General features: G+C 40.6%; 2 protein-coding genes and 1 pseudogene across 6 annotated transcripts in view; 2 read left to right on the forward strand and 1 right to left on the reverse strand.

Moving 5' to 3' along the window:
• Positions 1–869: 869 nt before the first annotated feature.
• CHMP5 (charged multivesicular body protein 5) lies at positions 870–15,979 on the reverse strand. Its single transcript, XM_081152181.1, has 8 exons — positions 15,827–15,979; positions 14,864–14,968; positions 14,321–14,367; positions 11,688–11,781; positions 11,487–11,558; positions 7,189–7,297; positions 5,132–5,244; positions 870–1,799 (listed from the first exon to the last, which is right to left on the reverse strand). The coding sequence occupies exons 1-8, from the start codon at positions 15,893–15,895 to the stop codon at positions 1,749–1,751; spliced, it is 660 nt and encodes a 219-aa protein (XP_081008307.1). The 5' UTR covers positions 15,896–15,979; the 3' UTR covers positions 870–1,748.
• On the forward strand, positions 7,412–7,926 carry LOC308564245 (proteasome maturation protein pseudogene; annotated as a pseudogene). The gene has a single exon. The product of its transcript is annotated as a proteasome maturation protein pseudogene (transcript).
• Positions 15,980–16,242: 263 nt separating the features above from the next.
• The window catches only part of BAG1 (BAG cochaperone 1), a 38,327-nt gene continuing 28,792 nt past the window's right edge, over positions 16,243–25,777 (forward strand). For all 4 annotated transcript variants that reach the window (XR_013999909.1, XR_013999910.1, XM_081152183.1 and 1 more), the window contains exons 1-6: positions 16,243–16,832; positions 18,221–18,349; positions 20,157–20,239; positions 22,388–22,501; positions 24,461–24,568; positions 25,391–25,453. Coding sequence is in view for 2 of the 4 variants with exons in the window: in XM_081152183.1 (XP_081008309.1) it covers positions 16,568–16,832; positions 18,221–18,349; positions 20,157–20,239; positions 22,388–22,501; positions 24,461–24,568; positions 25,391–25,453 (762 nt within the window). In the remaining 2 variants the exon portion in view is untranslated. The remainder of the gene's footprint in view (positions 16,833–18,220; positions 18,350–20,156; positions 20,240–22,387; positions 22,502–24,460; positions 24,569–25,390; positions 25,454–25,777) is intronic.

The raw sequence follows: 25,777 nt of genomic DNA on the forward strand, positions 1-25,777 counted from the left end.
TAGGTTCACGGATAACAAATGTACCACTCTGTGCAGAATGTCTATAGTCATGAGGGCGGGGGAAGGTTGTTCATGTGTGGGGACAGGGAGTATATGGGAATTCTCTGTATTTTGTGCTCAATTCTGTTGTGAACCTAAAACTGCTACTGTCCCACTGGAAGGCTTCTAGGGAGAGTGAAGTTAGTGGGGGTGGGAGAGGGTTACGTATGTGTCTCATCCCCACCTATAACTAGACAGTGAAATTTTGAAGAGAGGAACTTAGGTTATTCTCCATATTCCCTGGGTTGGTATAGAGACTCTATAGAGCTTGTGTTCAATCCAATAAATGTTTATTGGATTGACCTGCTGACACATGAAAGGCCAGTGTATGTGGCATTGTGAGGCACCAGCGAGGTAGAGGAGGGAATGCTGTTGGTGAGAGGTTGAGTGAGGAAGGGAGGATGGATCATTAAAGACCCTGAAATCAGGCAGGAATTTGGACATACTGTAGCACTCCCAAGAAAAGAAAGAAGCCCTTGCTTTTTTATTGTTAATAATCCCTCATATGAAAATAGCATGTTGCAGTTAACAAAGTACTCATGACAATTACCTCAATTATTCCTCACAAGAGCCTTGTGAGGTAAGCACAATTTTACTAATAATAAAGAAATAGAAAGAAGTAAGCCTGTTCAGTGTGACTCAGCAGTTGAGCATCGACCTATGATCCAGGAGATCGCTGTTCAATTCCCAGTCAGGGCATATGCCCGGGTTTCGGCCTTGATTCCCAATAGGGGATATGCACGAGGCAGCCAATCAATGACTCTCTCTCATCACTGATGTTTCTATCTCTCTCCCTTCCTCTCTCTGAAATCAATAAAATATATTTAAAAAAAAAAGAAAAAAAAAAAAGAATAGATAGAAGTGAGGAGGCTACTTAGTAATTAGATGGCAGACCCAGGGCGCAAGCCTGGATTGTTCCTCGCTCTTTCCTCTATACCACAATGCCACCGGGTAAATTCAATTCTTGTAGTGGAGTTTTTAGGCTGAATCGACATTAAAATTGTGTTCAATTTGGTTTCTGCAGTGGAGGTTTTAGGCAGAAGTGATAGTGTTAAAGTTATATCCTTTTGAAAAATATTTATTGAATATAAATAAATGTCCTATACATTAAATATCAAGAAATATTCATTATTGATTACAAGTCAGGCTGTAATACTGAGGGAACGATACAATAAAAAAATCCACCCATGACATAGTGATAATTCCATTCCAATATTGGACACGGTAATGATTTACTCACAAGACACACAAAAACCCATCAAAAAAAGGCCATCACTTTAACCACCTATAATACCACAATAGAAAATGATTTTGAATCATAATATGAACAGTCCCAGTAATGCTATCTGCCTTATCAATATATCAGGTTGATTTGAGATTGTGGAGTTATACTATCATAAAATCTAAAGAGTCCCATTTCCTTAGTTTTATTTCAAATTATTATTAAGTAATGAAATCATACATAGCCATCGATACTTTTAAGTAAGTTAGTTTTCATAAGAGAAAAGGAATAAAAATTTAGTACAAAGAAAGCATTCCCCAAACGTTGAGTCTTTAACGGAAAAACAAAAAAAAAGAGCAATGTAATTAGCTTTTCCTTCAAAGAAAGGAAATAAACCATAATCTTTTATGGTAAATTTGGAAAGATAAATATTTCCTAGTCCCAGAATATGTGTTTATTTTACATGATGTACTTGAATGATGCATGTCTATGAAGCAGGGATCTGTGGCAATCCAAATTCATCCACCAGGACTCCATCCTATAAAAAAAGAAGTAATGTTTAGTGCCACTGTTTTGTTTTTTAATTTTTATTAAATATATTGGGGTAACACTGGTTAATAGTATCATATAGGTTTCAAGTGTACATTTCTGTAATACAAGATCTGTATACTGCACTTTGTGCCCACTACCCAAAGTTAAACCATCTTCCGTCACCATGTATTAGGCCTTCTCCAGCCCCCACCACCTCCCCACCCTCTTCCCTCTGGTAACCACCACACTGCTGTCTGTGTCCACGAGTTTCAGTTTTATATCCCACACATCAGTGAAACCATGTGGTTCTTAGCTTTTTCTGATTTATTTCACTCAGCATAATATTCCCATAGTGCCACTATTTCTCAACTGATAAAAAAAAGATTACAAATATTTAGTAGTTAAAACTCATCTCCAAGTGTTTAATCAATGAAAATCAAAATCCCACTCAGAAGACGAGAATGACTTTTATGAAAGGTAAAGAAGAAAGTGATGAACCTGGAAAAGAACTGGAAGAGATCAAAATGGGATATTTGCAGGGTAAAGGAAGAGTAAGAGAGAAAGAAAACCTTAAGTATAAATCTAGAAAGTGGAAAACGGGGCTGGGAGGGTCCAGGAGGAAAGACTGAGGAGTTAGTCCTTGCTTTCAGATTCCCATTTTCACTCTGATCCCTAAAGTGAACAATCAACTTTTACAAGCCTCCCAAATCTTTGATGAAGCAGTGCCCTAGAACAGGCAGTTACTGCTACATCACACTATCCTATAAACTTATAGGCAGTGATACCACTATCAATTAAGAAACCATATCCCAACAGCACTTTAACTCAGGAACCTGTAAACTTCTAGAAGTGGACATAGCATACATGCTCCTGGGAATTTAAAAGGTGGGCTATGGTGATATTAATAAAGATGATTTCACATGTGCTGAGAAAAACCAACCTATGCACCTGGAACCTTGAAGTGGCCTGAGGTGTGGAGGTGGTGTGGGGTACAGAAAAGTAAGACTACCTCAGGCTCAAAGTAAACAGGAGGGGTACAGTGGGGGAAGACAAACATTCATAGAAATCAGCTATAAGGGGTCTGAGAAATTACCTCCTCACCACTTTTTGCTGCCCACATTTTACAGGTGGAAAAACACTGATGAGATTCTGAGAGAAGACACAAATTGCTAATTTGCTCAATGTTACACAATGAATAAAGGCAGAGCTGAGACTGGTTCCCACTGAAGGGTTCTGTCAACTACATTATGCATACTCAATGTGCATGTTGGGAGATAAGGCAAACACCAGGACTGTAAATGTCCAGTGGTAACAAAAATTAAAATAAAATAAAATAAATTTAAAAAATAATAAATAAAATAAGATAAAATAAAAATAATAAAATCAAATAAATAAAATAATAAAATGAAATAAAATAAATTAAAAATTAAATTAAAAAATAAAAAACAAAATAAAATAAAATATAAAATAAAATGACACATTACACCAGGAACCAAGATGGCGTGAACAGGATTTCATATGCAGCAAAATTTCTTCTATTTACAGTGATAACCATGTTGCTTTGGACAGGGCCTTAAGCTTGCCAAGCCCTTTTATTTATTTTATTATTGTTGTTTTTAATCCTCACCTGAGGATATTTTTTCCATTGCTTTTCAAAGAATGGAAGGGAGGAAGTGGGGAGAGATAGAGAAACATCGATATGAGACAGACCCATTGACTGGTTGCCTCCCATTCGCACCCCAACAGGGAGCGGGGGAATAGGGGAAACAAAACTGAAACCCAGTTACATGCTCTTGACTGGGAATCGAACCCAAGACCCTTCAGTGCATGGGCAGGCCTCTAACCACTGAACCACACCTGCCAGGGCTCACAAGCCCTTTCACATACAAGATCTAATTTGATTGTACTTGTATTTTATAGAAACAAGGGACAGAAAAGTTCAAAACAGCTAAGTGATTTGCCAAGGTCTCACGGTCAGAGGCAGAGACTTAAACCCAGGTGTCCTGTTTCTTTTACTGTATTGAATTAGTCTTTCTATGTTAAGTTTTATACTTAAATTAGTAATCCCTAGTTCAAAAACTTCCACCCTCTAATTAACCAGTGTGCCTGGAGAGTAGAATTTTTACACTGCTGCCTAGCACGGTTCATGTATGTGTTGCTGATACTTTTCCAGGAAATGTCTAAAACCTATAAATGGCACTTAGTGCAAGTTCACAACAAGGGTAATTTGTAATATTACACAAATTGTCATTGTATGAAAACATTCCTGGCATACAAATGGCTAAGAGACATATGAAAAAATGCTCAACGTCGCTAATCATCAGAGAGATGCAAATTAAAACCACAATGAGGTATCACTTCACACCTGTCAGAATGGCTGCCATCAACAAGTCAACGAACTACAAGTTCTGGTGAGGGTGTGGAGAAAAGGGCACCCTAGTACACTGCTGGTGGGAATGCAGACTGGTGCAGCCACTATGGAAAGAGGTATAGAGTTTCCTCAGAAGATTAAAAATTGACCTGCCATTTGACCCAATGATCCCACTTCTGTGAATATATCCTAAGAAACCCAAACACCAATCGCAAAGAACTTATGCACCCCTATGTTCATAGCAGCGCAATCCACAATAGCTAAGATTTGGAAACAGCCCAAGTGCCCATGAGTAGATAGATAAGTAGATAAAAAAGCTGTGGCACATTTATACCACGGAGTACTATGCAGCTGTGAAGAGGAAGGACCTTTTGGCCTTTGGCATAGCATGGAGGGAACTAGAGAGTATTATGCTAAGTGAAATAAGCCAGTCGGAGAAGGACAAGTACCAAATGATCTCACTTATATGTGGAATATAATAAACAAAATAAACTGATGAACAAAGTGGATCCAGTAACATAAAAGCTTGGAACTGAGGAATTTCAGAGGGAAGGCGGGGAGGGAGGTGTGGGTGAGGAGGGATTAATCAGGGAACTTGTATCTTTATGGGCATGGCCCATGGATGGGGACATTGGTATGGGGAGGGCCTGGGGGTGGGATGGAGGTGGGGTGGAGGGGAATCAGTGGGGTTAAAAGGGGGACATCTGTAATGGTCTCAACAATAAAGATTTAAAATTTTAAATTAAAAAAAAAACACAACACACAAAAAAACCCATTCCTGGGTTTCCGTGACACTAAGCCTGTCCATCGTCCAATGTAGGAAAACTGGGCTTTCAAGGGTACCCAAAATAATGACCGAGACAGTCTTTCTTTGTTCTAACTTAAGGGTACCTTTTAGATTCCCAGACTGGTGATCAAGCATAAAGCTTTATATTTGCATAGAAAATATAAACAGAAAAAGCTGTCACCTTATTCTTTGTGTCTGTGGGAACGCCTTCTGGAATTGCAGGTGCAGATGCTGCTTCATCCAAGTAAGAACTGTCTTCATCAGCCAGAAGCTCATCACCCAGTGCATCCAACTCTGAAATTGAAATAGTCAACATTTCAAAACTATGTAATGAAGAAAACTGGGAGCTAATGTTGAGAAAGCCCAATTATTTATAAGAGGAACATTTAAAAACTAAGGGAAAGGGATTACTAATTTCTATTTTCAAAATCAAAGATTAGCATTGTAAGAAACTTTCAAGAGAAATGATGTGGTAAAATCTATGAAAAACCAAAATAAAAATAAAACAAACAGCCCGGCGGGGCATGGCTCAGAGGTTGAGTGTCAACCTAGGATCCAGGCGATCGGGGTTCGATTCCCGGTCAGGGCACATGCCTGGGTTGTGGGCTCAATCCCCAATGACTCTCTCATCATTGATGTGTCTGTCTGTCTGTCTCTCTCTCTCTCCTTTCCTCTCTCTGAAATCAATAAAGATATATTTTTAAAAAATAAATAAAAAACAAACAAACAAAACAACCATTCCCTATGGGTTTAAAAGGCCCCCAGTCTTCACGAGAAGACTCTCTAGTTATCAACTGGCCAATTCAAATTATAAAATCCTGATAATAACAAATGCAAAAAATTCTCTCTCATTTATTGATGAACCTGAAAGAGGATAATGAACATAAGTAGAGATTGTTGTATACTGAGTGATCATTACATGAGTCAGGCTTTTAAAAAAAGTCTATGGCAAAATGAGTAGAAAGTGACCAGGAGGAATGACAATAGCAGGCAGAGACTCATAGAAGAAACTCTAGATGGGAAGTAAGAAAATAAAGAAATGAATGGAGGAGGGGGAGGTTCAAGGCAAAAACAGGACATGGAGGGGACAGGGAGAAGGAAGCAGTTGTAATGTTTTACAGGGACATCACGTGACAGAAAATGCAGTGTAGGGTGGTTCTGCCATCTACCCAGTTACTCATGCTAGAAACTGACAGACATCCTTAATACCTCCCTCTCCCTCCATATCCAATCAATTATTAAGTCTTGTCCATTCAATCTCCTAAAATTTCTTCAATCTGTTCACTTCTCTCTGTTTCTGCTACCACAACCCATAGTTTCTGCTACCCATAGTCTCAGACACCATCTCTTAAAGATTACAGCAATAGTTTTAATGTTTTTATTAATTTGAGAGAGAGAGAAAGGGAGAGGGAGAGAGAGAGAAACACTGATGTGATACTGATGGGCTGCCTCCTGCACACCCCCTACTGGAGTTCTAGCGGGCAACCTGGGCATGTGCCCTGACAGGAAATGGAACCTGTGTGCGAACTTTTGGTACATGGGATGATGCTCAACCAACTGAGCCACACTAGCCAGGGCACAGAAATAGTTTTTAAACTACTCTCCCTAAGGCCATGCAACAACCCTTCTCATTTTTCCTACTAACTCCTACTTGTCCTTCCGGTCCCATGCCTGTCCCCCTCTCCCAAATGTTAGATTCCCTAGTTATGTGCTTCATGGTACCCCATACTTCTCCAACCATTTGTGCTCTTGTAATTAACTACTTGAAAGAAGCAGTTTCTTACCCCTGCTCAAGGGGTAAGATATTTGTTTTTTCCAATGCTGAATCCCCAGCACCTAACACAGTGTCTGGTATATAGGAGATACACAAAAAGTATTTGCCAACTACTATTTCTTGATCTATTTTGCTGTTCCAAGAGAGAGGAGTCCAAGTAGCAAAACAGGGAGAACAAAATCAAAAGGAAAACAGCAGGGAAAGGCAGTATTTAGATACCAAGCACTGGGTTAGAAAAGGCCTTTGAGTGGACCTCCCTTCAGAGCCTGTCCATTCCGGAGTTGTTGGTGTAGTATGCAAGTCCAATGTGGCTGCCTCACAAGTTCTCTTCCCACAGACTGTACCATAAACTGTCTCTTAAGGAACCCTCACAGGAATTTTCTCTAGCACTTGGGAGAAGGTCCCAGGCAGTTGCTCCTTTCAAACTCAAAAGCTACATATGCACTGCTTTTTCCATAACTTACCTGCTTCTAGGTCATCTTCATCTAACTCTGGGGTGCCATAACTACGACTCAGTGCTTCTTGGATTTCATTTGCATCTTCCATCATATCCTCTAGCTGGTCTTGTAAATCCTATAAGAAGATCAGACAAGATTTTTACTCATTTCTTACCATTTTCCTATACCCCTAGCTTGTACTCTCTCCCTGAATCTTAAAAAGGAGCAATTTTTAAAAAGATGATGTACAGGGAAATGGAAGTGAGCGGCGGGGCTAGCTGACCGTAACAGGTTGAGGGGCTCTTCGCAGAGTGAGCTGAAGATGAATACCAGAGGACTTGGATCTCAGCTAAAGGACAGTATTCCAGTTACTGAGCTGTCAGCAAGTGGACCTTTTGAAAGTCATGATCTTCTTCAGAAAGGTTTTTCTTGTGTGAAAAATGAACTTTTGCCCAGTCATCCTCTTGAATTATCAGAAAAAAATTTCCAGCTCAACCAAGATAAAATGAATTTTTCTACACTGAGAAACATCCAGGGTCTGTTTGCTCCTCTAAAATTGCAAATGGAATTCAAGGCAGTGCAACAGGTTCAGTGTCTTCCATTTCTTCCAAGCTCAAACCTTTCACTTGATATTTTGAGGGGTAATGAGACTATTGGGTTTGAAGACATTCTTAATGACCCATCACAAAGTGAACTAATGGGAGAACCACATTTAATGGTGGAATATAAACTTGGTTTACTGTAATGCAGTGAGCTGACCATGGAAATGGAGGGGCTTTATCTCGTTTACAATCGTCTTTTTACTATAATTTTATGTATACAACATTAAAAGTACTGACACATGAAAAAAATAAAAAATTTAAAAAATAAAAAGATGATGTACAAAAAAATGCAGAGAACATAACAAATTCTCAACAACTGTTACTCCGGTCCTTGGCTAGTGACTATTTTTAGTCAACACCTGAGTAGGTGCTCCTCTAAAGGACAGGTTTGAGTAACTCCTGAATGTTCCCTCTAATTAAAAGTATAAGAAAGTGAGCTTACAGAATTATTTAAAGATCACAAGTTTGAAGATTTTCCCTAACAATAACTATAAATATCACCAACCCATATAATCCTCCTCCTGTTTTTGGTGGTGAAAATGTAAACTTCAAAATAAAGAGGAACAAAATTGGTGATCTTGCATTTGAACTTAAGATATCTCATGGAAATTCAAAGTCCTATTGCAAGACTAGATACCCATCATCTCTGTCATTACAGATGTTTACCTGAAACATTACATCAAGCAACAGCTACACTATCAATATTTTTCTAATTAATGGAGAAAAAGAGGTAATTGAGACAAGCAAATCACTCTTCTTGAGTTAGCCAAACACTGACTACACTGTGTAAGGAGGCAGTAGCAGAAACTAGATGGTATAAAAAGTTATACCGGGTCCACCATGGTTGGGGAAACAGAAATGGAAAAAGGAAAGGCTTGATATCTGAGACCAGGCTGATGAAAATCATTGACTGAGGGCATAAATCATCTGTGAATAATCTACTTGTACTTAACTGGAAGACTAATGCAAAGCCAGAAAGAATGTACAACAAATCTGAGAAGGAGTGTAGCATAATTAAGGGCAGTTAGCATAATGGTTTAGAGATCTAACTGTGGAGTCAAAGCCAAAATTTTGTCATTACTCCATGAAAAGTAATGTCTCTAAGCCTTAATTTCTTCATCTGTAAAATGGTATTATTTATTTTATTTTTTAAAAATATGTCTTTATTAATCTCAGAGAGAGGAAAGGAGAGGGAGAGAGAGAGAGAAACATCAATGATGAGAGTCATTGATGGGCTGCCTCCTACACGCCCCCCACTGGGGATCGAGCCCACAACCCAGGCATGTGCCCTGACCAGGAATTGAACCCCGACCTCCTGGATCCTAGGTCGATGCTCAACTGCTGAGCCACGCCCAGACAGGCTAAAATGGTATTATTAATAGCCATACCTCATAGGGTTATGTAAGGATTTATTGCAATAATGTATGTCAAACACTAAGCACTTAATACTATGTGTCTTCTATGTTAATAATGCGCAGAACAATATACTCGTCACATACTGAAAATTCTATATAACAGGGTAGTGCTGATACTGCAAAAGGCTCAAATTAGCATCACTTATCCTTCAGAACTTCTAGAGCAATGCAAAATATTTGAAAAGTCCTTCCTGGTCCCCAAATCAGAAGTTTGTTTTTCCAAATAAAGGGTAGAAAGTAAAACGGAAAAAACACTAAAAAGAAAAAAGAAAACGCTCTGCTTTCCTGCATTTCCAAGTGTCAAACTACTACATTGTATATATGTAACATTTTGCTATACAGAGAAACACTGGCTGAAACAATAATTAAAAGAGTGAAAATAACATAAATTAATCAAGTTAAATTTATACTATGCTACTACTACATATGAAGACAAGACATTCTCTCAAAATTGTCTATGAATAGGGTTCCTAGCAATAGACTCTATGATACAGGGGAAAAAAATCTTCACACAAAGAACTGGTAGATTCAGTACTAGATAAACAAACAAAAGCAATATAAACAAGTACAAGCACTTGATGTGCAGAAACTAAAAAATAAAAAAGGCAGGGCTACACACATACAAACAGAAGCAAAATTTAAAAATGAAAGCTATAAAACAATGAAAATATTTTACAAGTATTTTAGGAAAACAAATTAAATTCAAAACATATAACCCGACCAAAGAGACACACACACCCCCTAAAAGAATTAGAAAGAGACTCTCCTCCTGTCATGTGGGCATGCCTATTAAGGGACAGAAAAAGGGTAATTAGGTAGACAAACAGCCAGCCACAGGTGAAAGATGGAGAGACATACTAAAAAACCCAGAAAGAGCAAAGTTTCTATTTTGTTTTTTACATAGCTCTAATTAAAACACATGGAACCCTAAAAGCAGAAAATAAAATTCAATTTCATTATATATATATTTTAAATATGTTTTTATTGATTTTTTTTTTTTTTTTTTTAGGGAGAGTGAGGAAGGGAGAGGGGGAGAGAGAGAGAGAAACATCAATGAGAGAAAAACATGGATCGGCTGCCTCCTGCATGCCCCCTACCAGGGATCAAGCCCCAAACTTGGGCACATGTCCTGTACAGGAATCAAACGGGCCACCTCTTAGTGCAAGGACATTGCTCAACCAACTGAGCCACACTGGCCAGGGCAATTTTATCATCAAATAGTATTATATAAATAAGACAAGCATACACAGAACATTTTTCTCAGTAAATCTGGAAGATATCACTAAGTTTAACTCCTTATAAGTAGAGACTAGTGAAGAATTTGATAGATGGCCAGAATTTGAAGAATTTGAAGAATCTGATATAGGCAGTCTAAGGAGGAATGCTCAAAAAAAGCAAGATGGAGGAATGCTGTCACTCCTCACTCTTATGAAATACTGGGACTCCCAGAGAATACCTCTGCAGAGAAAGTAAAATGCTGGGTACCTACTAAGCACTCAACTAACAAATACTTCTTGAATTGGACAGAATTACTTTATGTGTTTTAATAGCCTTTCATTCGTTTGTTCATCAATCATCAAATACTTTGTGAGCACCAACTATGGCTAGGCATCGTTCAAGGCACTGGGGATACAACAGTGAACAAAATCAAGTCCCTGCTCTCATAGAAAGAGACATTCTACTCAGGACGTAGGTGTAAAGGGCTCCATCATATTTTCAGAAAAGAAGTCTCTTCAACTCTGGACAGTCACCACTCCCTCCCTCTGCTATCCCTGCTTGCCATCTGGGCTGTTCACATGATGGAGGTGAGAGGAGTTCACCTCCCAGCCAAAACATGATCTCAAACGAACTGCTAATTTTAAGGACCCAATGACATTATTAAAAATATAGAGAGAATTACTAGAAAAAGGAACCAACTCCATCCCAGGAACTGTTTTAAGCACTCGTGACAATCCTAGGAGATAGGCAGCAAACAACAGTACTTTACAATTGAGAAAACAGACTCAAAAATCATTGAATTAGAAGTAACAGGAAACTGGGTATTTATTTATTAGTGCTTATTATGTACCAGTCATTGTGCGTGTAGATACACCAGCTCATTTATTTCATTTTCATAACCATATGTGGTATTAGGAGTCTTGCATTAACAAGGAAAGTGAGACCTTTGGTACTCTTTCCCAAAGTTACTTATTAGTAAATGGCAGGCCTAAGATTCAATCCCTCTTCTGTGCCCTTCCCATCACATACACATTCATTTGGATTCTTTCAGAAACCAGGGCATTCTTACAGAAACCAGTACACATCTCACCTCAATCTGGTCAATTTTTACTTGCTTGTATGCTTTCTTCATTTCCTTCACTCCCAGTTTCATAGCATCAACCTAAAAAAAGGTTAAGAGAAAACACAATGTCTTAAGAAGCCATGCTGGTTAAACTGTCTTTTAAAAACCATAGGAAAAGAGCACAAGAGTACAAAAATAAAATCATGGGAAAAGGTGCTATGGAAGTACCGTGGTCTTGGTGTCCTTCAATGACTGGATAGTGTAATTGGCTTGTTCCATGTTAAATGACTGTTGGGCGAGATTGTCCCGCTGCTGCTCATACCTTTTTAGAGTGAATTGAGAATGGCAAATGTGAGCCAGATATAAATCCTCAGGAAGAAAGTATCTCTAATACTAAATAAGAGAATTTTCTTTCAAAATTTGTTAAAAAATTAAATATACCAAAGAAAAATAAAAATTGGCCAAAATAATCACTCTAACCCAGCTGTTTTCAACCTTTTTCATCAATGGCACACATAAACTAATTACTAAAATTCTGTGGCACACCAAAAAAAAATACATTTTTTTTGGTCAACTTTACACACAAAAAAAATAGGTGTAATTTTGATTCATTCACACCAGATGGCTATTGTTGTGTTGGCTATTGTCATTTTTTTGACAATCTAAGGGAAAAGAGGTCAGTGCCCTTGACTAGTCAGGTATTGCATATTTTAAAAATTCTTGGAGCACACCTTTTGAAAATCGCTGCTCTAACCAAATACCATTTGATGTACCCCCTCCAGTCTTCTTCTTTTGTATGTATTTTAGTTATAACACTATTTTCCATTTAATATTATAACATTTTTGCTACAAAGTCGTAATATATATGTCTTTATGTTTTACATTATTTCCTATGCTAAATTCCCAGAAGTGGAATTCTGGGGCAAAGGGTAAGACAATTTTTTTTTTAACATATTTTTATTGATTTCAGGGAGAGAGAGGGAGAGAGAGATAGAAACATCAATGATGAGAGAGAAGGGTAAGACTATTTTTAAGGCTGCTCATACATAAAGTGAAACTATTTTTCCAGTAGACTAAACTCCTTGAGGACAAGTATTATATTTTATTAATCGTGTATCCATAATTAGGTAACCAATCTGACCTAACATAATGCCTGGCACTCTCAAAATATGTTTTTTTAAATAAAGTTTTATATCAAAGTGTAATACTATCCCAAAGACTTATGTCATTATATTCTTTATACAATATTTGGAAACCATCTAACTGTCCAACCAGGAGAAGAATGGTCAATTCATGGTATAGGCAAACAGTGGTGGAATATTAAAAAGTATAAAGTTTCCAAAGAATATTTAAAAGGACAAAGAAATGGTCACGATATAACGTTAAATGGGAAGGAATACCTATATACACACCATTTGTTTTCTTCTAAATTATGTGCCCATACACCACGTATGCTCAAGCACAGAAAAGAAACTGTAAAAAGTAAGCATTTTAAATGGGTTTTTTTAAGTTGATTTCTCAGAGAGAGGAAGGGGGAGAGAGAGAGAAACATCAATGATGAGTCATGGATCTGCTGCCTCCTGCAAGGCCCCTACTGGGGATGGAGCCTACAACCTGGGCATGGGCCCTGACTGGGAATTGAACCGAGATATCCTGGATTATAGGTCAATGCTCAACCACTGAGCCATGCTGGTTATGCAAGAAATCAGCATTTTAAAGATGGTTATTTATAATAGTAGGAATCTAGGTGGCTTTTCTTTTTTCTACTTATGTTTATATATTTTCCAAGTTTCTACAATGAACATATATCATTTTATTTAAAAAAAGTTACTTAAGCCCTGGCTAGCATGGCTCAGTGTTTAGAAGGCTGAAGGTTGATCCCCAGCCGTGGTTGGGGCCTGTGTGGGAGGCAACCAATAGCTGTGTCCCTCTCACATCAATGTTTCTCTCTCTCTTTTTCTCCTCCCTTCCCTTCCACTCTCTCTAATGAAAATCAATGGAGATAATATCCTCGGGTGAGGATTAACAAACAAAAAAGTTGCTTAAAACTTGCAGCGCTACCAATTAAGGAGGCAATGGTTTTACCACATTATCACCACTCTAGCGCATTACAATTTCTTTTTCCAATTTTGTCTAATCTAAAAGGAGTAAGATGGTATCTGATGTCTTATAAAAAGTTATTTTATAAATAGGAAAAGAGTATCAGCAATCTTCCTGGTTTCTTATTAGTTGATTCCATCTGACCTCTACAGCCCTGCAGAAAGTCTCTTTAGCTGGACAGCCTACAAGGGTAAGCAACAAAGATACTATTTGGCTTCTGCTTAAACACTGGAATATTGCCACCTAAAACAAACTAAGGACCCTTAAATCTTCCAGTGGGAGAGAACAAATAGACAAGATTCCCAATTTTACAAACAAAAATTAAAAAGGCACACTCTAATTAAATAAGTAATGAGAGAACCAAACCCTATAGATCTGGGCAGTCCAATACAGAAGTCACCAGCCACATATGGTTACTTAAACTTAAATTGTTAAAATTAAATAAAATTAAAGCTTCAGTTCCTAATCATACTAGTCACATTTCAAATGCTCAATAGCCACCCATGGCTAAGAGATTCTGAACTATACAGCATAAATACAGAACATCACTATCATAGCAAAAAGTTCTATTTAAATGGATGGTGCTATAAAAGGTGTTGCTGAATACACAGTAGGGGAAAAACCAGCTAACTACATATGTAAATGAAATTTGTAATTAAATGAATAATGCTTATAAAATGGTATAAAAACCTGAAGGAATGGAAGATCATTTCTCTTTTGGTCAAACCTGTGGAAGAAAGGAGATTATGCCTATAACTTACATCCGCTTTTGCTTTAAAACCCGCAAGGCTTTCTGCTTGACCATATTCTGATGAGAAAAAACAGATTTTAATAAGTAGAAAATATACATATGTAAAAGAAATCTCCCATATCCACAAATATACATATCTACTTACTTAATTTGAAGAAATTCTTTAAGTTAGCAGATATAGTGGCTCCTGGATTGTTCTTCACCTCCCAAGCACAGTCTTTAAGACTCAGTTCATCTCTGCCTTTGCATCTCACATCTCAGTGTATTAACTGCATGTCTTTTCCCTACTGCATATTAATTCCACCCCCAGCCCCAAAGGTGCTGATTTTTTACATTCAGTTGCCTTAGGAGATCTCCAACTTGGGCATCCTGCTATCCACTCAAACTCAACATGCACAAAGTCCTCAATCTGCTCTCTCCTTGGAAACGACTAACAGCCCCACATAGGTTTTTCTCCTTACCAGACTGTGAGCATACCTTTTGTATCTCTCACCAGCCCCTACTTCCACAGGTGCTTAAGTTAGGCTGTCACAGAAACTGCAGCCTATCTTACCTTTGCCGGACTCTCTCTCATCTTCTTCATCTGATCCTTATACTTTGCTAGCTCAGCATCCAGTCGAGAAATCTTCTTGTCAATAGATTCTGCTCTGCTGTCCACCTTGAGGGGGGAAAAAAATCAAAGGCACTGGTAGCTATTATAATATACTTACATGAGAAGGAGCAGGAGAGGAAAGAATATGGAGGAAGAAAAGAAAAATAAAGAGGATCATATGGTGAGGGTGGAAAACTGTGGTTCCCAAAGGGGGGGGGGGGGAATTCCCAGTCAGAAACGTTGAGGGGCTTTTATAAACTATATTCCACCCTCCAGATTCTGATATTCCAGGGTCTCCCTCAAGTGCGTTTGGGCAGAAAAATAATTTGAGACTCCCTTGGGTAAGTTGCAATTTCCCTAGAATCAGAAACTAATCAGGCTTGGGACTCAACCAGGAGGTCTGTGAAATGAGCTAGTGCCCCGTGGACCCTGGATAGGACTAAAGATCTAATGCTGTTTTCTAGATAAGAGGGTGGTGGCTTAATGTGCAGGACCAGGGTTCTGAATTTTGTTACTGAGATCCAGGATCTAGTATAGACATGTTGAGCTAGGATATCAAGCTGAGGGTCCTGACGTGGAAGAGGGATGAGGGATGAAAGAGGGGTAATGGACAAGGTTCGAAGGGTGTATGGGCCTACGGTTACTTGAGATGAAGGGATAAGGAAAGAGCGAGTGGACGCGGCAGTGCGCATCAAGGGTCCGGTGCCAGTTAGGGGAGAGAGTGATGGGTTAGGGGTCGGGTCCTGGTTTGTGGCGTCAGGAATGACCTGGGTAACAAGAACAGAGGTGGAGTGGAAAGGGCCGAGGTGTAATGGGCCCGGAACCGGGAATGAGGTGGAGGAGTAGAAACCGGGAGGAGGCGGGGTGGGTGGGGTGACGGGTTTCAGAGGCCCCGAGCCTAGTTATGTGCGGTCGAGCGCCCACCGTGCCAATGCAGTCTGTCAGGTTGGGCGGCGGAGCCTTGGGTTTCGCTTTTCCGAAGAATCGGTTCATCTCGGACGGCCGCGAAGAACACCCAAACACTGGAGCAAAACCAGAAACGGAAGCAGAGACACCACCCCCTCAGCCCTGACTTCCGGCTCCCCGTGCGCAAGCGCAATGTGCCTATTGGAGTTTCCCTATCCTTTTTCCGGGTTTTCAGCTCGGCCTTCAGGCGAAGGAGAGCTCTGGGAGATTGGAGGTGCTGGATAGAAAGTCAGCAGGGGGCGTGGCCACGCTGGGTGATGTGAGGGTGTGACTTCAGATCAGCAAGGCGGGGCCTCACCTGAGTGGGTGGGACTCGGGCGGCTTCCGGGGTATAGGGCGGGGTAGGAGCAGAGTTTGCCCTGAGGGGCGTGGCCGGTTGGCCTGGGCTGGGCGGAGCGGGACGGGAAAGTAGCCCTGCGGGGTTGCACCGAGCGGAGCTCAGCTCCCCCCGCTGGGCCGCCAACAAGTGCGGGTCTGGCGGAGCGCGGTGGAGCGCGGAGACCGAGAGGCGACCGGAAGCGGCTGGGCTCCCGGCGGCGCGCTCCTCGGCCAAGCCGGGAGTCGCGTCAGTCGGTGCCCCCGGCCGAGTGCGGTCCGCCTCCCTCTCAGCGATCATCCCTCCGGAGTGCGGCCAGAAGGCATGGCGCATCCAACGGGGGCGCCGCCGCCGGTGCTCGCAGGCCGCGGGTGAAGAAGAAAATGCGAGCTCACTCGACCCGGAGCGAAGAAGTGGCCAGGAGCGAGGAAGTGGCCCGGAGCGAAGAAGTGGTAGGGAGCGAAGAAGTGGTCCGAAGCGAAGAGGTGACCGAGAGCGAAGAGGTGGTCCGGAGCGAAGAGGTGACCGAGAGCGAAGAGGTGGTCCGGAGCGAAGAGGTGACCGAGAGCGAAGAGGTAGCCCTAAGCGAAGAGGTGGCCCAGAGTGAGGAAATGGCGGCGGCTGGACTCAGCGTGACAGTCACCCACAGTGAGCACGGGTGGCCGGGTGGGTTCCGTGCCGGACCGTGAAAATCTGGCACGGTCTGTAGGTTTGGCCACATTTCCTCCGGAAGCGCGTGCCCTTGTGTTTGTCCTGACGTCCGGAAGTGTGGGTTCTAGTTTGTGTCCATGAGGCCGGTTTTTGTGCGGGTCTTGTGTCAGCACACCTTTTTCTGTGGCCACAGTATTCTGTTTCAGGTCATTGTTTAATCTTCGATGCCGTGCTTCATGTCATGATCCTAGTTGTAGGTGTTAGTGTGTGCCTGCACAGTTATTGTGAGTCTTTGTGTCAGGCTTGTATTTGGCCATGTGTATGACTGCTGTGTGTCTGAATACCTGTGTGTGTATTCAGTCTGAACTCATGTACACAGTTTGAGTGGGCCATGGGTCCAAGCATACACTCTGGGCACCTTTTGACTCTGCCTACTGTTGGAGTTGACACAGAACTAAACAGTCAGTTCACCGGAGAGCCGAGTCCATGAGGTTTCCTCAGGACCAACAGTGGGTGATTTCAGGGCTTGGGATCTGGAGACCAGGAATCTAGATCCTGTAATTTTGAATGACTTTGAGATGTTTCCTGTCTAGGCATCTGGTTTGTTCTCTGTGAAGTAGAGTTGTTAACATCTGTCCCATTGACTTCACGTCTGTTGAGCAGGCTCAAGGCTTGGCCTAATGCATGGTAAACAGGCTATCTCCTTATTGCCCACATACTTGGAAAAGAAGGGGCACCTCTGCTCCAAAAAGAAATTTTCTGCTCTTTTGAGTTTATTCACTCATTTGTCTCTTTACTGAGCACCAACCATGTATGTGTCCAGATGTGACCAGTGGGAGAGACTTGGAGGAAAAACAGTTCCTTGCCCATTATAGCAAAGAAGACAAAGGCCAGTACTATACAGAGTACAGGGCAATCAGGCCATAGCAGGCAGATGGCTTCTGATAAAAAGCATGGGCTTTGGAATCAGATCTGAGGTCAAGTTCTGACTCCACAGTTGGGTCTCCATAGGCAGGTCTTAAACTGGACTGAACTCAGTTTGCTTATCTGTGAATGGGGAATAATAGGTGGTACCTGCTTAATAGAGTTGTTCTAAGGATTAAATAAGATAATGCATAAAATGATCCTAGTCAGCCCCTTGTGCATGTTAAGTGCTTAAATATTAGCTGATATCACTAATATTGTCAGTTATAATAAAGGAAACAAAATCCTTGAGTAGGTCACCAGAAGAAAGCTAGACAGGTGTGGGGGGATGCTGTTTGGAGTAAGTGGCATATGAATTGGGCCTTGAAGGCTGAAGGCTGGGTACATAAATATGATAAAGTATCAGCCTATATTGGTTTATGTGGAAGAGTTTTCCTAATTGAATGCTTTTCTCTCCCCAGGCAATGAGAAGCACGACCTTCATGTTACCCCGCAAGAGGGCTGTAGTGAACCAATTGTCCAAGATTTGGCCCAGGTTGTTGAAGAGGCCACAGGGGTCCCGCTACCTTTTCAAAAACTCATATTTAAGGGTAGGCATTTCTCTTCCAACTTTGAGCTCTTATGGCTAAAGGACCTATTTTAAACTGTTTAACCCTACCTAATAGTAACTCTTAGCTTTCAAAATTGGACAATTCTTATTTGCTATTTATTTCTTCAGCAAATATTTATTGAGAACCTACTATTTACTGCACACTTCCAAACATTTGGACAGGTATTAGAGTTGAAGTCACATGAGGGCCGCAGAAATCATACCATTTCTGATGAAGCACGTGAGCAGTCTTCCCTGGCTAAGTTAGGTTCCTTTTCCTATTTGTATGTTCACATGACACTCCCTACCACTTCAGCATAACTTGTATTGAAATTACTATTAGATAATTGTTTTCATAGTTGCTGATTATCTGATTTCTCTGTTAGAATAACAAACTTTGTGAGGGCAGAGATACTGCTATGTGTTCATGCTCAGCATAGTGCTGACGCAGAGGGTGTTGAATGAACAAACTTACCAGGAGCCTGACTGTGGCAGGCCCAGTGGATGATGCTGATTTCTGCCAGGACCTACCCCCTCCAAACCCCCATTCTCTGTCTTCCCATTCCCATGGGAACCCATTATTTTGGTATCTGATGGGGCCAGATTTATCTCACCTTGTGCCAGTCATAAAGAATTTAGTGATGGGAAGTATTTTTATTTGTACTTCACAGTGTAACTCCTTGTTTTTTCATTAAAAAAACAACAACACATTTTACTTTAGAATTATAAAGGCAGTACAAATTCATGTTTCAAAATAGAGAAAGCACAAAGAAGGAATGTTCTCCTGGGTAAAACCCCTCATAACATTTCAGCATATTTCTCTTCAGCCTTTTATTTTGTTTGTTCTGGCATCTAGGAGTGTGGGTTCTTGTCTGTGGGTTGTTGTTCCTTTTTAGTTGGCAAAACCAAGACCATATTGATTATATAGTAGTTGTGTTTTTAAAAAAATTTTTAATTGATTTTTCTTTTTTCTTTTATTTATTTATTTTAAATATATCTTTATTGATTTCCGAGAGAGGAAGGGAGAGGGAGAGAGAGATAGGAAACATCAATGATGAGAGAGTCATTGATTGGCTGTCTCCTGCACGCCCCTGACTAGGGAATCGAGCCCGCAACCCAGGCACTGGGAATCAAACCCCAATCACCTGGATCCTAGGTTGACGCTCAACCACTGAGCCACGCCCGGCCAGGCTTTATTGATTTTTAGAGAGAAGAAGGGAGAGAGAGAGAAACATCAATGTGTGAGAGAAACATTGATCAGTTGCCTTCTGTACACACCCTGACCAGGAATTGAACCCGCAACTTGGGTATGTGCCCTGACTGGGAATCGAATCTGCCAGTTTTCGGTGTGCAGGACAATGCTCCAACCACCTGAGCCACACCAGTCAGGGCTGATTATATAGTTTTTATAACATTTTTTTCTTATAATACTGGTTCATCAACATTTATTGTGACTTTGAAGTTACTTGAAAAAATGAGCTTTAATGCCTACAAAGTCTTCTGTTGTAATGATGTATAGTTCATCAGCTCCCTATTCCTGAATTTTTGTCTCTTTCCTGTTTCTCACTATTGTGAATAAAGTTGCACTGAAAATTATTGTATAACAGTCAGTGTGCAAGCACATGTCCAGTTATTTGTTTTGGTTAATAGCTGAGTGAAATTACTGAGTCAAGACACTTCTAAAAAGGTTACACCTACTTATACTCTTCTCATTAGTGAACACACTTGTCTGTCTCCTGTACCCTTGCTGAAATCTGTTTTTAGTGTTGTGCAATTGTTACAACTTGGCATAACTTTCTTCTCTTCAGGAAAATCTCTGAAGGAAATGGAGAAGCCATTGTCTGCACTTGGAATACAAAATGGTTGCCGGGTCATGTTAATTGGGAAGAAGGTAAATTGCTTTTTCCACCAGAATACAACTGAAACAAACAACTAAGGTCTTTTATGCGTATTTCTGTGTAGTAGGCAAAATTGGGAATCTAGATTCTGCACTGGTGAAGCACTCTCTAAACAAATGTAGTCTCCATTTGTTTGATGGGGTTGCCAGTTTTGTTGTTCTTATGCCCTCTGGCTTCTGTTGGGTAGGTCTCTCACTGTGAAAGTTAGGAGCAGTTGTGCTGCCTCAGTAACACTGCTTTTGCGTTGGTGGTGGAATCTCAGTCTGGTTAAAAGGTGCCTAAGATAGGCCTTACTCACTTGGAGGGGATTTGCAACAGAACATTGTTAAAATAAACTTGTAGATTTAAAAAAGAAATACTCTACAAGTTTTAGGCTCTCTCCCTTTAACCGCCATTTTTACTAGAATCTCCCACAAAGGAGAAAACTCTGGCTGGAAAGAAAGGTTGAGACTAAAGAAAAAGAGCCAGTTGGTGACGGGTGAAAACAATAATAGCCTCTTGGGTGATGAGAGAGGGCCATAACCAGCCCTGCATTGTGACACAGTAGAATTGTTGTTCATATGAAGTTCCCTTACTTTGAGTGGGGTGGCTGACTCAGAGTGGAGAGAGGGTGAGATTAGAGGCAAAGAAAATCTAGTCCAGACTTGGAACTGCCAGGAGACTGGCACTCAGGATTTCACCACAAAGGACAATAATTGGGAATAGTGTAAAAGCAGGAAGATGCTGGCTTTGGCTACCAATTATTTAGGTGAGAGAAGGGAAATACTCTGGATTTCTTGCTCAAGGGTCAGGAAGAATGATGATGGGCAATGGGCAGAACCCAAAAGTTGAGGTTGAAGAAGCTGTAGGACCCCGGGTTAGAGCTGTCCTGGGGTGTGTGGAGCCAAGTCTGATTCAAGTCTCAGCTCTACTTCTTTTGGGCTGTGTGACCTTAGGTTACAATAACCTCAATTTCACCAGTTGATTGGGCATCATCCCACCACCATAGGGTTGCCAGTTCAATTCCCAGTCAGAGCACATGTCTAGTTTGCTGGCTCGATCCCTATTGGGGGCATGCAGGAAGTGGTTGATTGATGTTTCACTCTCACATTGATGTTTCTCTGTGTCCCTCTCCCTTCCTTTCTCTCTAAAAGTCAATAGGAAAATAGCCCTGCCAGGCGTGGCTCAGTGGTTGAGTGTCGACCTAGGATCCAGGTGATCGGGGTTCAATTCCTGGTCAGGGCACATGCCCTGGTTGTGGGCTCGATCCCAATGACTCATCATTGATGTTTCTGTCTATCTCTCTCCCTCTTTTCCTCTCTCTGAAATCAATAAAGATATATTTTTTAAAAAATAAATAAATAAATAAAAATAAAAGTCAATAGGAAAATAAATAAATAAAACAGTGCCTACCTCATTGGGTTTTGGTAAAGCTTAAAACAGTAATACAGGTGCCTGGATGATGTGGCTCAGTAGTTGAGCATCAACGTGTGATCCAGGAGATTGCGGTTTGATTCCCAGTCAGGGCACATGCCCAGGCTGTGGGCTCAATCAGTGAGGGATGTGTAGGAGGCAGCTGATCAATAACTCATCATTGATGTTTCTCTCTCTCCCTCTCCCTTCCTCTCTCTGAAATCAGTAAAGACGTATTTAAGAAAAAAGAAAAAGCAGTAATACAGGTAAAATGCTTCAGATAGTGCCTGGCATAGAGGGAATGCTCAATAAAAGTATTCATCATTGTCATGTTGGTGGGTGACATTTTGGAATTCTACTTAAACGAATAGAATTCCACCTATCTAGCCATTCAGGACTCTTCACAGGTGTTCATTGTAATTTGTTCTCCCCCCCCCCCCCCCCCCCCCCCCCGGGATCATTCTGGCTGTGAATGATCAGCCCCAGGCTGAGGTTGAGTCTGGCTCCGTTCTCTGAATCCAAGTTGTCAGGCCTTGCCAGAATGTTTACCTAATACCTTCTCTCTAGTCTAGAGTCTTTGTACATAGAAAACCTAATGTATATCCTCTGGCTTGCTTTCCAAGAAGCAACAGTGTTAAGACCTTTTTTTGGTGAGTGGGTTAGCCCAATTGTGGTCAATTTTGTTTTTTACTGACAGGGGATGCTGTTTTTAGTAATTATTGGCTTCATTTTATTCTTAAACATTTTAGAACAGTCCAGAGGAAGAAGTTGAACTAAAGAAATTGAAAGATTTGGAGAAGTCTGTGGAGAAGATAGCTCACCAACTGGAAGAGTTGAATAAAGAGCTTACTGGAATCCAGCAGGTAACTCTTTGTGGGCTTTGACTTTTTACCTTCTCTTAAGAACTTTGTGGAGATACAAATGTGTTATTAGGGCAGGCTTTGTAGTCAGACTCCCTGGTTTCTGATTATGGCTCTACCTTTTCTGTCACTGTAGGCAAGTCTGCCTTTGTCTCAAGTTCCTCATTTATAAAAAGGGGAAAATGATGATACCTCCCTCTTAGGGTTGTTGTGATGATTAAATAATGTGGTATGAACCTGAGACATGCTAAATGCTTTATAAGTGTTGTCATTGTTATTTTCAGACACCAGCCACCATCCATTTGTGCTTCTAGGAGAGCACCTGCTGTGCTAGGATCATATATTTATTGTCTGAAATAGAATAGGTAACTTCTCTCACTCTAGTCCAACGATTTTCAACCAGTATGCAGCAGTAGATATACTGGCACAAGAATTTTTAAAACCTGCAATACCTGACTAGTCAGGAGCACTGACCTTTTTTCCCTTAGACTGTCAAATTTAAAAAAATGACAACAGCCAACACAACAATAGCCATCTGGTGTAAATGAATCAAAATTATACCTATTTTTTTTATCAGACTGGCAAAGAAATATATTTTTTGGTGTGCTGTGGAATTTTAGTAATTAGTTTATGTGTGCCATGGGATAAAAAAGGTTGAAAATCTCTGGTCTAATCTCTGTTATAATGTGTTTAGCAATGCAAAGGATATTTTGTTGATTCATGGAAGATACAAGTTGAGCGGATCTTAGTGGGGTGGTCATCCAATTTCTTATATTAGAGATGGTGTACTGAAACCAAGTAAGGATTAGAAACAGCCCCAACCTACATTTTGTCTTTGACCTCCTCCTTTTATAACTTTAATAGATGCTTGTTTGTGTTTTAATTATAAAAGTAATACATGCTGACTGTATATAGCTTATAAATAAACATGGAAAATAATGTGGAAAATAAAAATTACCTGCAAGGCCCCGACTCAAAGATAACCATTACTAAAGACTGGAATCTGTTTTGCCATCTTAAAAAAATATATTTGGTGTGATGTTATGTACACTTTGTAAATTGTTCTTTTATTGGATTAAAAAGTTGAACATTTTCTATGTCATTAAAAATGATCATGCTTTTCAAAACTTGCATAACATTTCATCATATATGAAGTAGCATACTAAACCGATTCTCTGTTGTTCTTCACTTAATGTTATTTTACCATTTTTCCTAATGCTTCTTTGAAATCCTTGGACATACATCTTTTTTGACTATTTCTGATTTTTTTGGTAGAATAAATTCTTTGAGTTGGAATTGCTGGCTAATGTTTACCACATGTTGTCAAACCTGCATCTGTAACTCTCGGCTTTGATAAACATCCTCAGAGATCCCTGTTGTCACCAGCTAACTGGTCATTTGCCAGACAGTGTGAATAAACAGCAAGACAATTAATAACATAATGTAAATGCTGCCACTCGTTAGCACGTCTGTGTCAAGAATTATGTTCAGGGTCTACAAGTATCCCTTTTGTTCTCACAGTAACCCTGTGGGGTGTGGGTATCATAATCTCCGTTTTAAAACCGAGGACACTGAGGCACAGATAGGTTAAGTATCTTGCTCAAGATCACAAGCCACTTAATGGCAGTCAGAATTCAAGTTTAGACCTATCAAACTCTAAACCCTGTGCTCTGAACATCTGCCTCTTGTGTGTAGATATACTCTTCTGGCTTCACCAAAGCCAGGTCTCAGGAGGCATTTGCAGCCCCCTTGGGTTATTATAGAGTGGCCTATTACAGTGCTTGGGCTGTCCCAGGGCCGGCTTTTCTGTTTTTTCCAAGAGGTGAAGTTGTGGGTCTGAGGTCTGGCCCAGCCTGTTGTGGGGAATGTGGATTCAGGGTGTGGCTGCTTCATCAGTGCCTCAGCTTGGAGTTTTCCATCAGCTTCAACGAACCTTTGCAAGAATGCATTATTCCTCCACAGGGTTTTCTAGCCAAAGATTTGCAAGCCGAAGCTCTTGGGAAACTCGATAGGAAAGTAAAAGCCACAATTGAGCAGTTTATGAAGATCTTGGAGGAGATTGACACGCTAGTAAGTAAATATTCACCTGAAAAGAACTAGTTTCCTTTTACTATATTTCACTCAGTTTCACTTTCAGTAATGCAGACTTATTGTCTAAGAATATCGAGCATCTGCTGTATGCCAGACACTGCTAGGTCCTGGGTGAATGTACAGATAAGACCATTCTTAATTTCTAGGTACCCACATCCCACCAACATAGGGCCTTTGTCATTAACATATGCTAGTAGCACCTAATCCTCATGAAGCCGAGATCCAAATGGTCCATGGTCTCATGGTCAGAGAAACACAGGGCTTCACTTTACTGATATTCATGGAACTGATATTCCATTGAGCTCGTTACCTGTACAGAATTCAATCAGAGCCAGTTCTTGTGAGGCTGTTGGGAATCATTGACGCCCATTTTCCCTTTTACAGATGACGATAATGATATTTCTAGCCCAGTGCCTCACTCTTGAGGGTGAACTACTCTGCTTGGGATTCGGGGATGGGGTGGTGATGAGAGGGATTGTGAAGAAGAAGCAAAAGGTGCTTTTCCTGCCATAGTGAGCTCATGGGATGGCCACAACACAGTATCCATACAAAGGAAACAGTCAGAGAACAAAGTCTATGTCATGGTTCAGTTTCTATGGCCCAGACACTGAGGGCTGGGGGAGCTTTTATAGGGACAGAAGCCATAGAAGGGTCGTGTAGGACACAGACCCAGAGAAATGATTCCCGACATTCATTTACATTGGTGACCCATGACCTACTTGATGTACTATAGGTATTTCTGATGTGTTCTTACATTATTTTCACTGAAGATTATTTATATGTCAATTTATTCTTCCATAGGTTCTGCCAGAAAATTTCAGAGACAGTAGATTGAAAAGGAAGGGTTTGGTCAAAAGGGTTCAGGTGAGTTGTGTGATATCACAGTCCAAAGTATAAAGTATTTGTGTATGTGTTTATCTCTTCAAAGAAGGGTATAGTGGAAGTGGGTGTAGCTTTTTTGTTGTTACACAACATCAACCCAGAACATAAGAGAATTGTTCCTTTTGTGTCCCTGTAATTATATTTGAATTTAAACTAGCTGGGAAGGAAGATCACTGGAGAGCAGATAGGGCTGACATGTTATACAATTCCAGGAGACACCATTCATATGTACAGTGCCCCCTGAAATTGTGCAGTTGCAGTGTCAAGGCTTCCTGTCCTCGCCACCCTTTGGGAGGGTTATGGGCC

This window comes from Miniopterus schreibersii (genome assembly GCF_964146895.1).
Source record: "Miniopterus schreibersii genome assembly, chromosome: 11".
NCBI lineage: Eukaryota > Metazoa > Chordata > Mammalia > Chiroptera > Miniopteridae > Miniopterus > Miniopterus schreibersii.

What these genes read in the sequence shown, in the direction of transcription:
- CHMP5 (XM_081152181.1), bottom strand. Translation starts at nt 15,895, where the DNA reads ATGAACCGATTCTTCGGAAAAGCGAAACCCAAGGCTCCGCCGCCCAAC. An exon ending in TGACAGACTGCATTGGCACG is followed by an intron (nt 14,969 to 15,826) that starts GTGGGCGCTCGA and finishes TCCCCCCTCAAG; the next exon opens with GTGGACAGCAGAGCAGAATC. An exon ending in CCACAGACACAAAGAATAAG is followed by an intron (nt 1,800 to 5,131) that starts GTGACAGCTTTT and finishes CTTTTTTTATAG; the next exon opens with GATGGAGTCCTGGTGGATGA.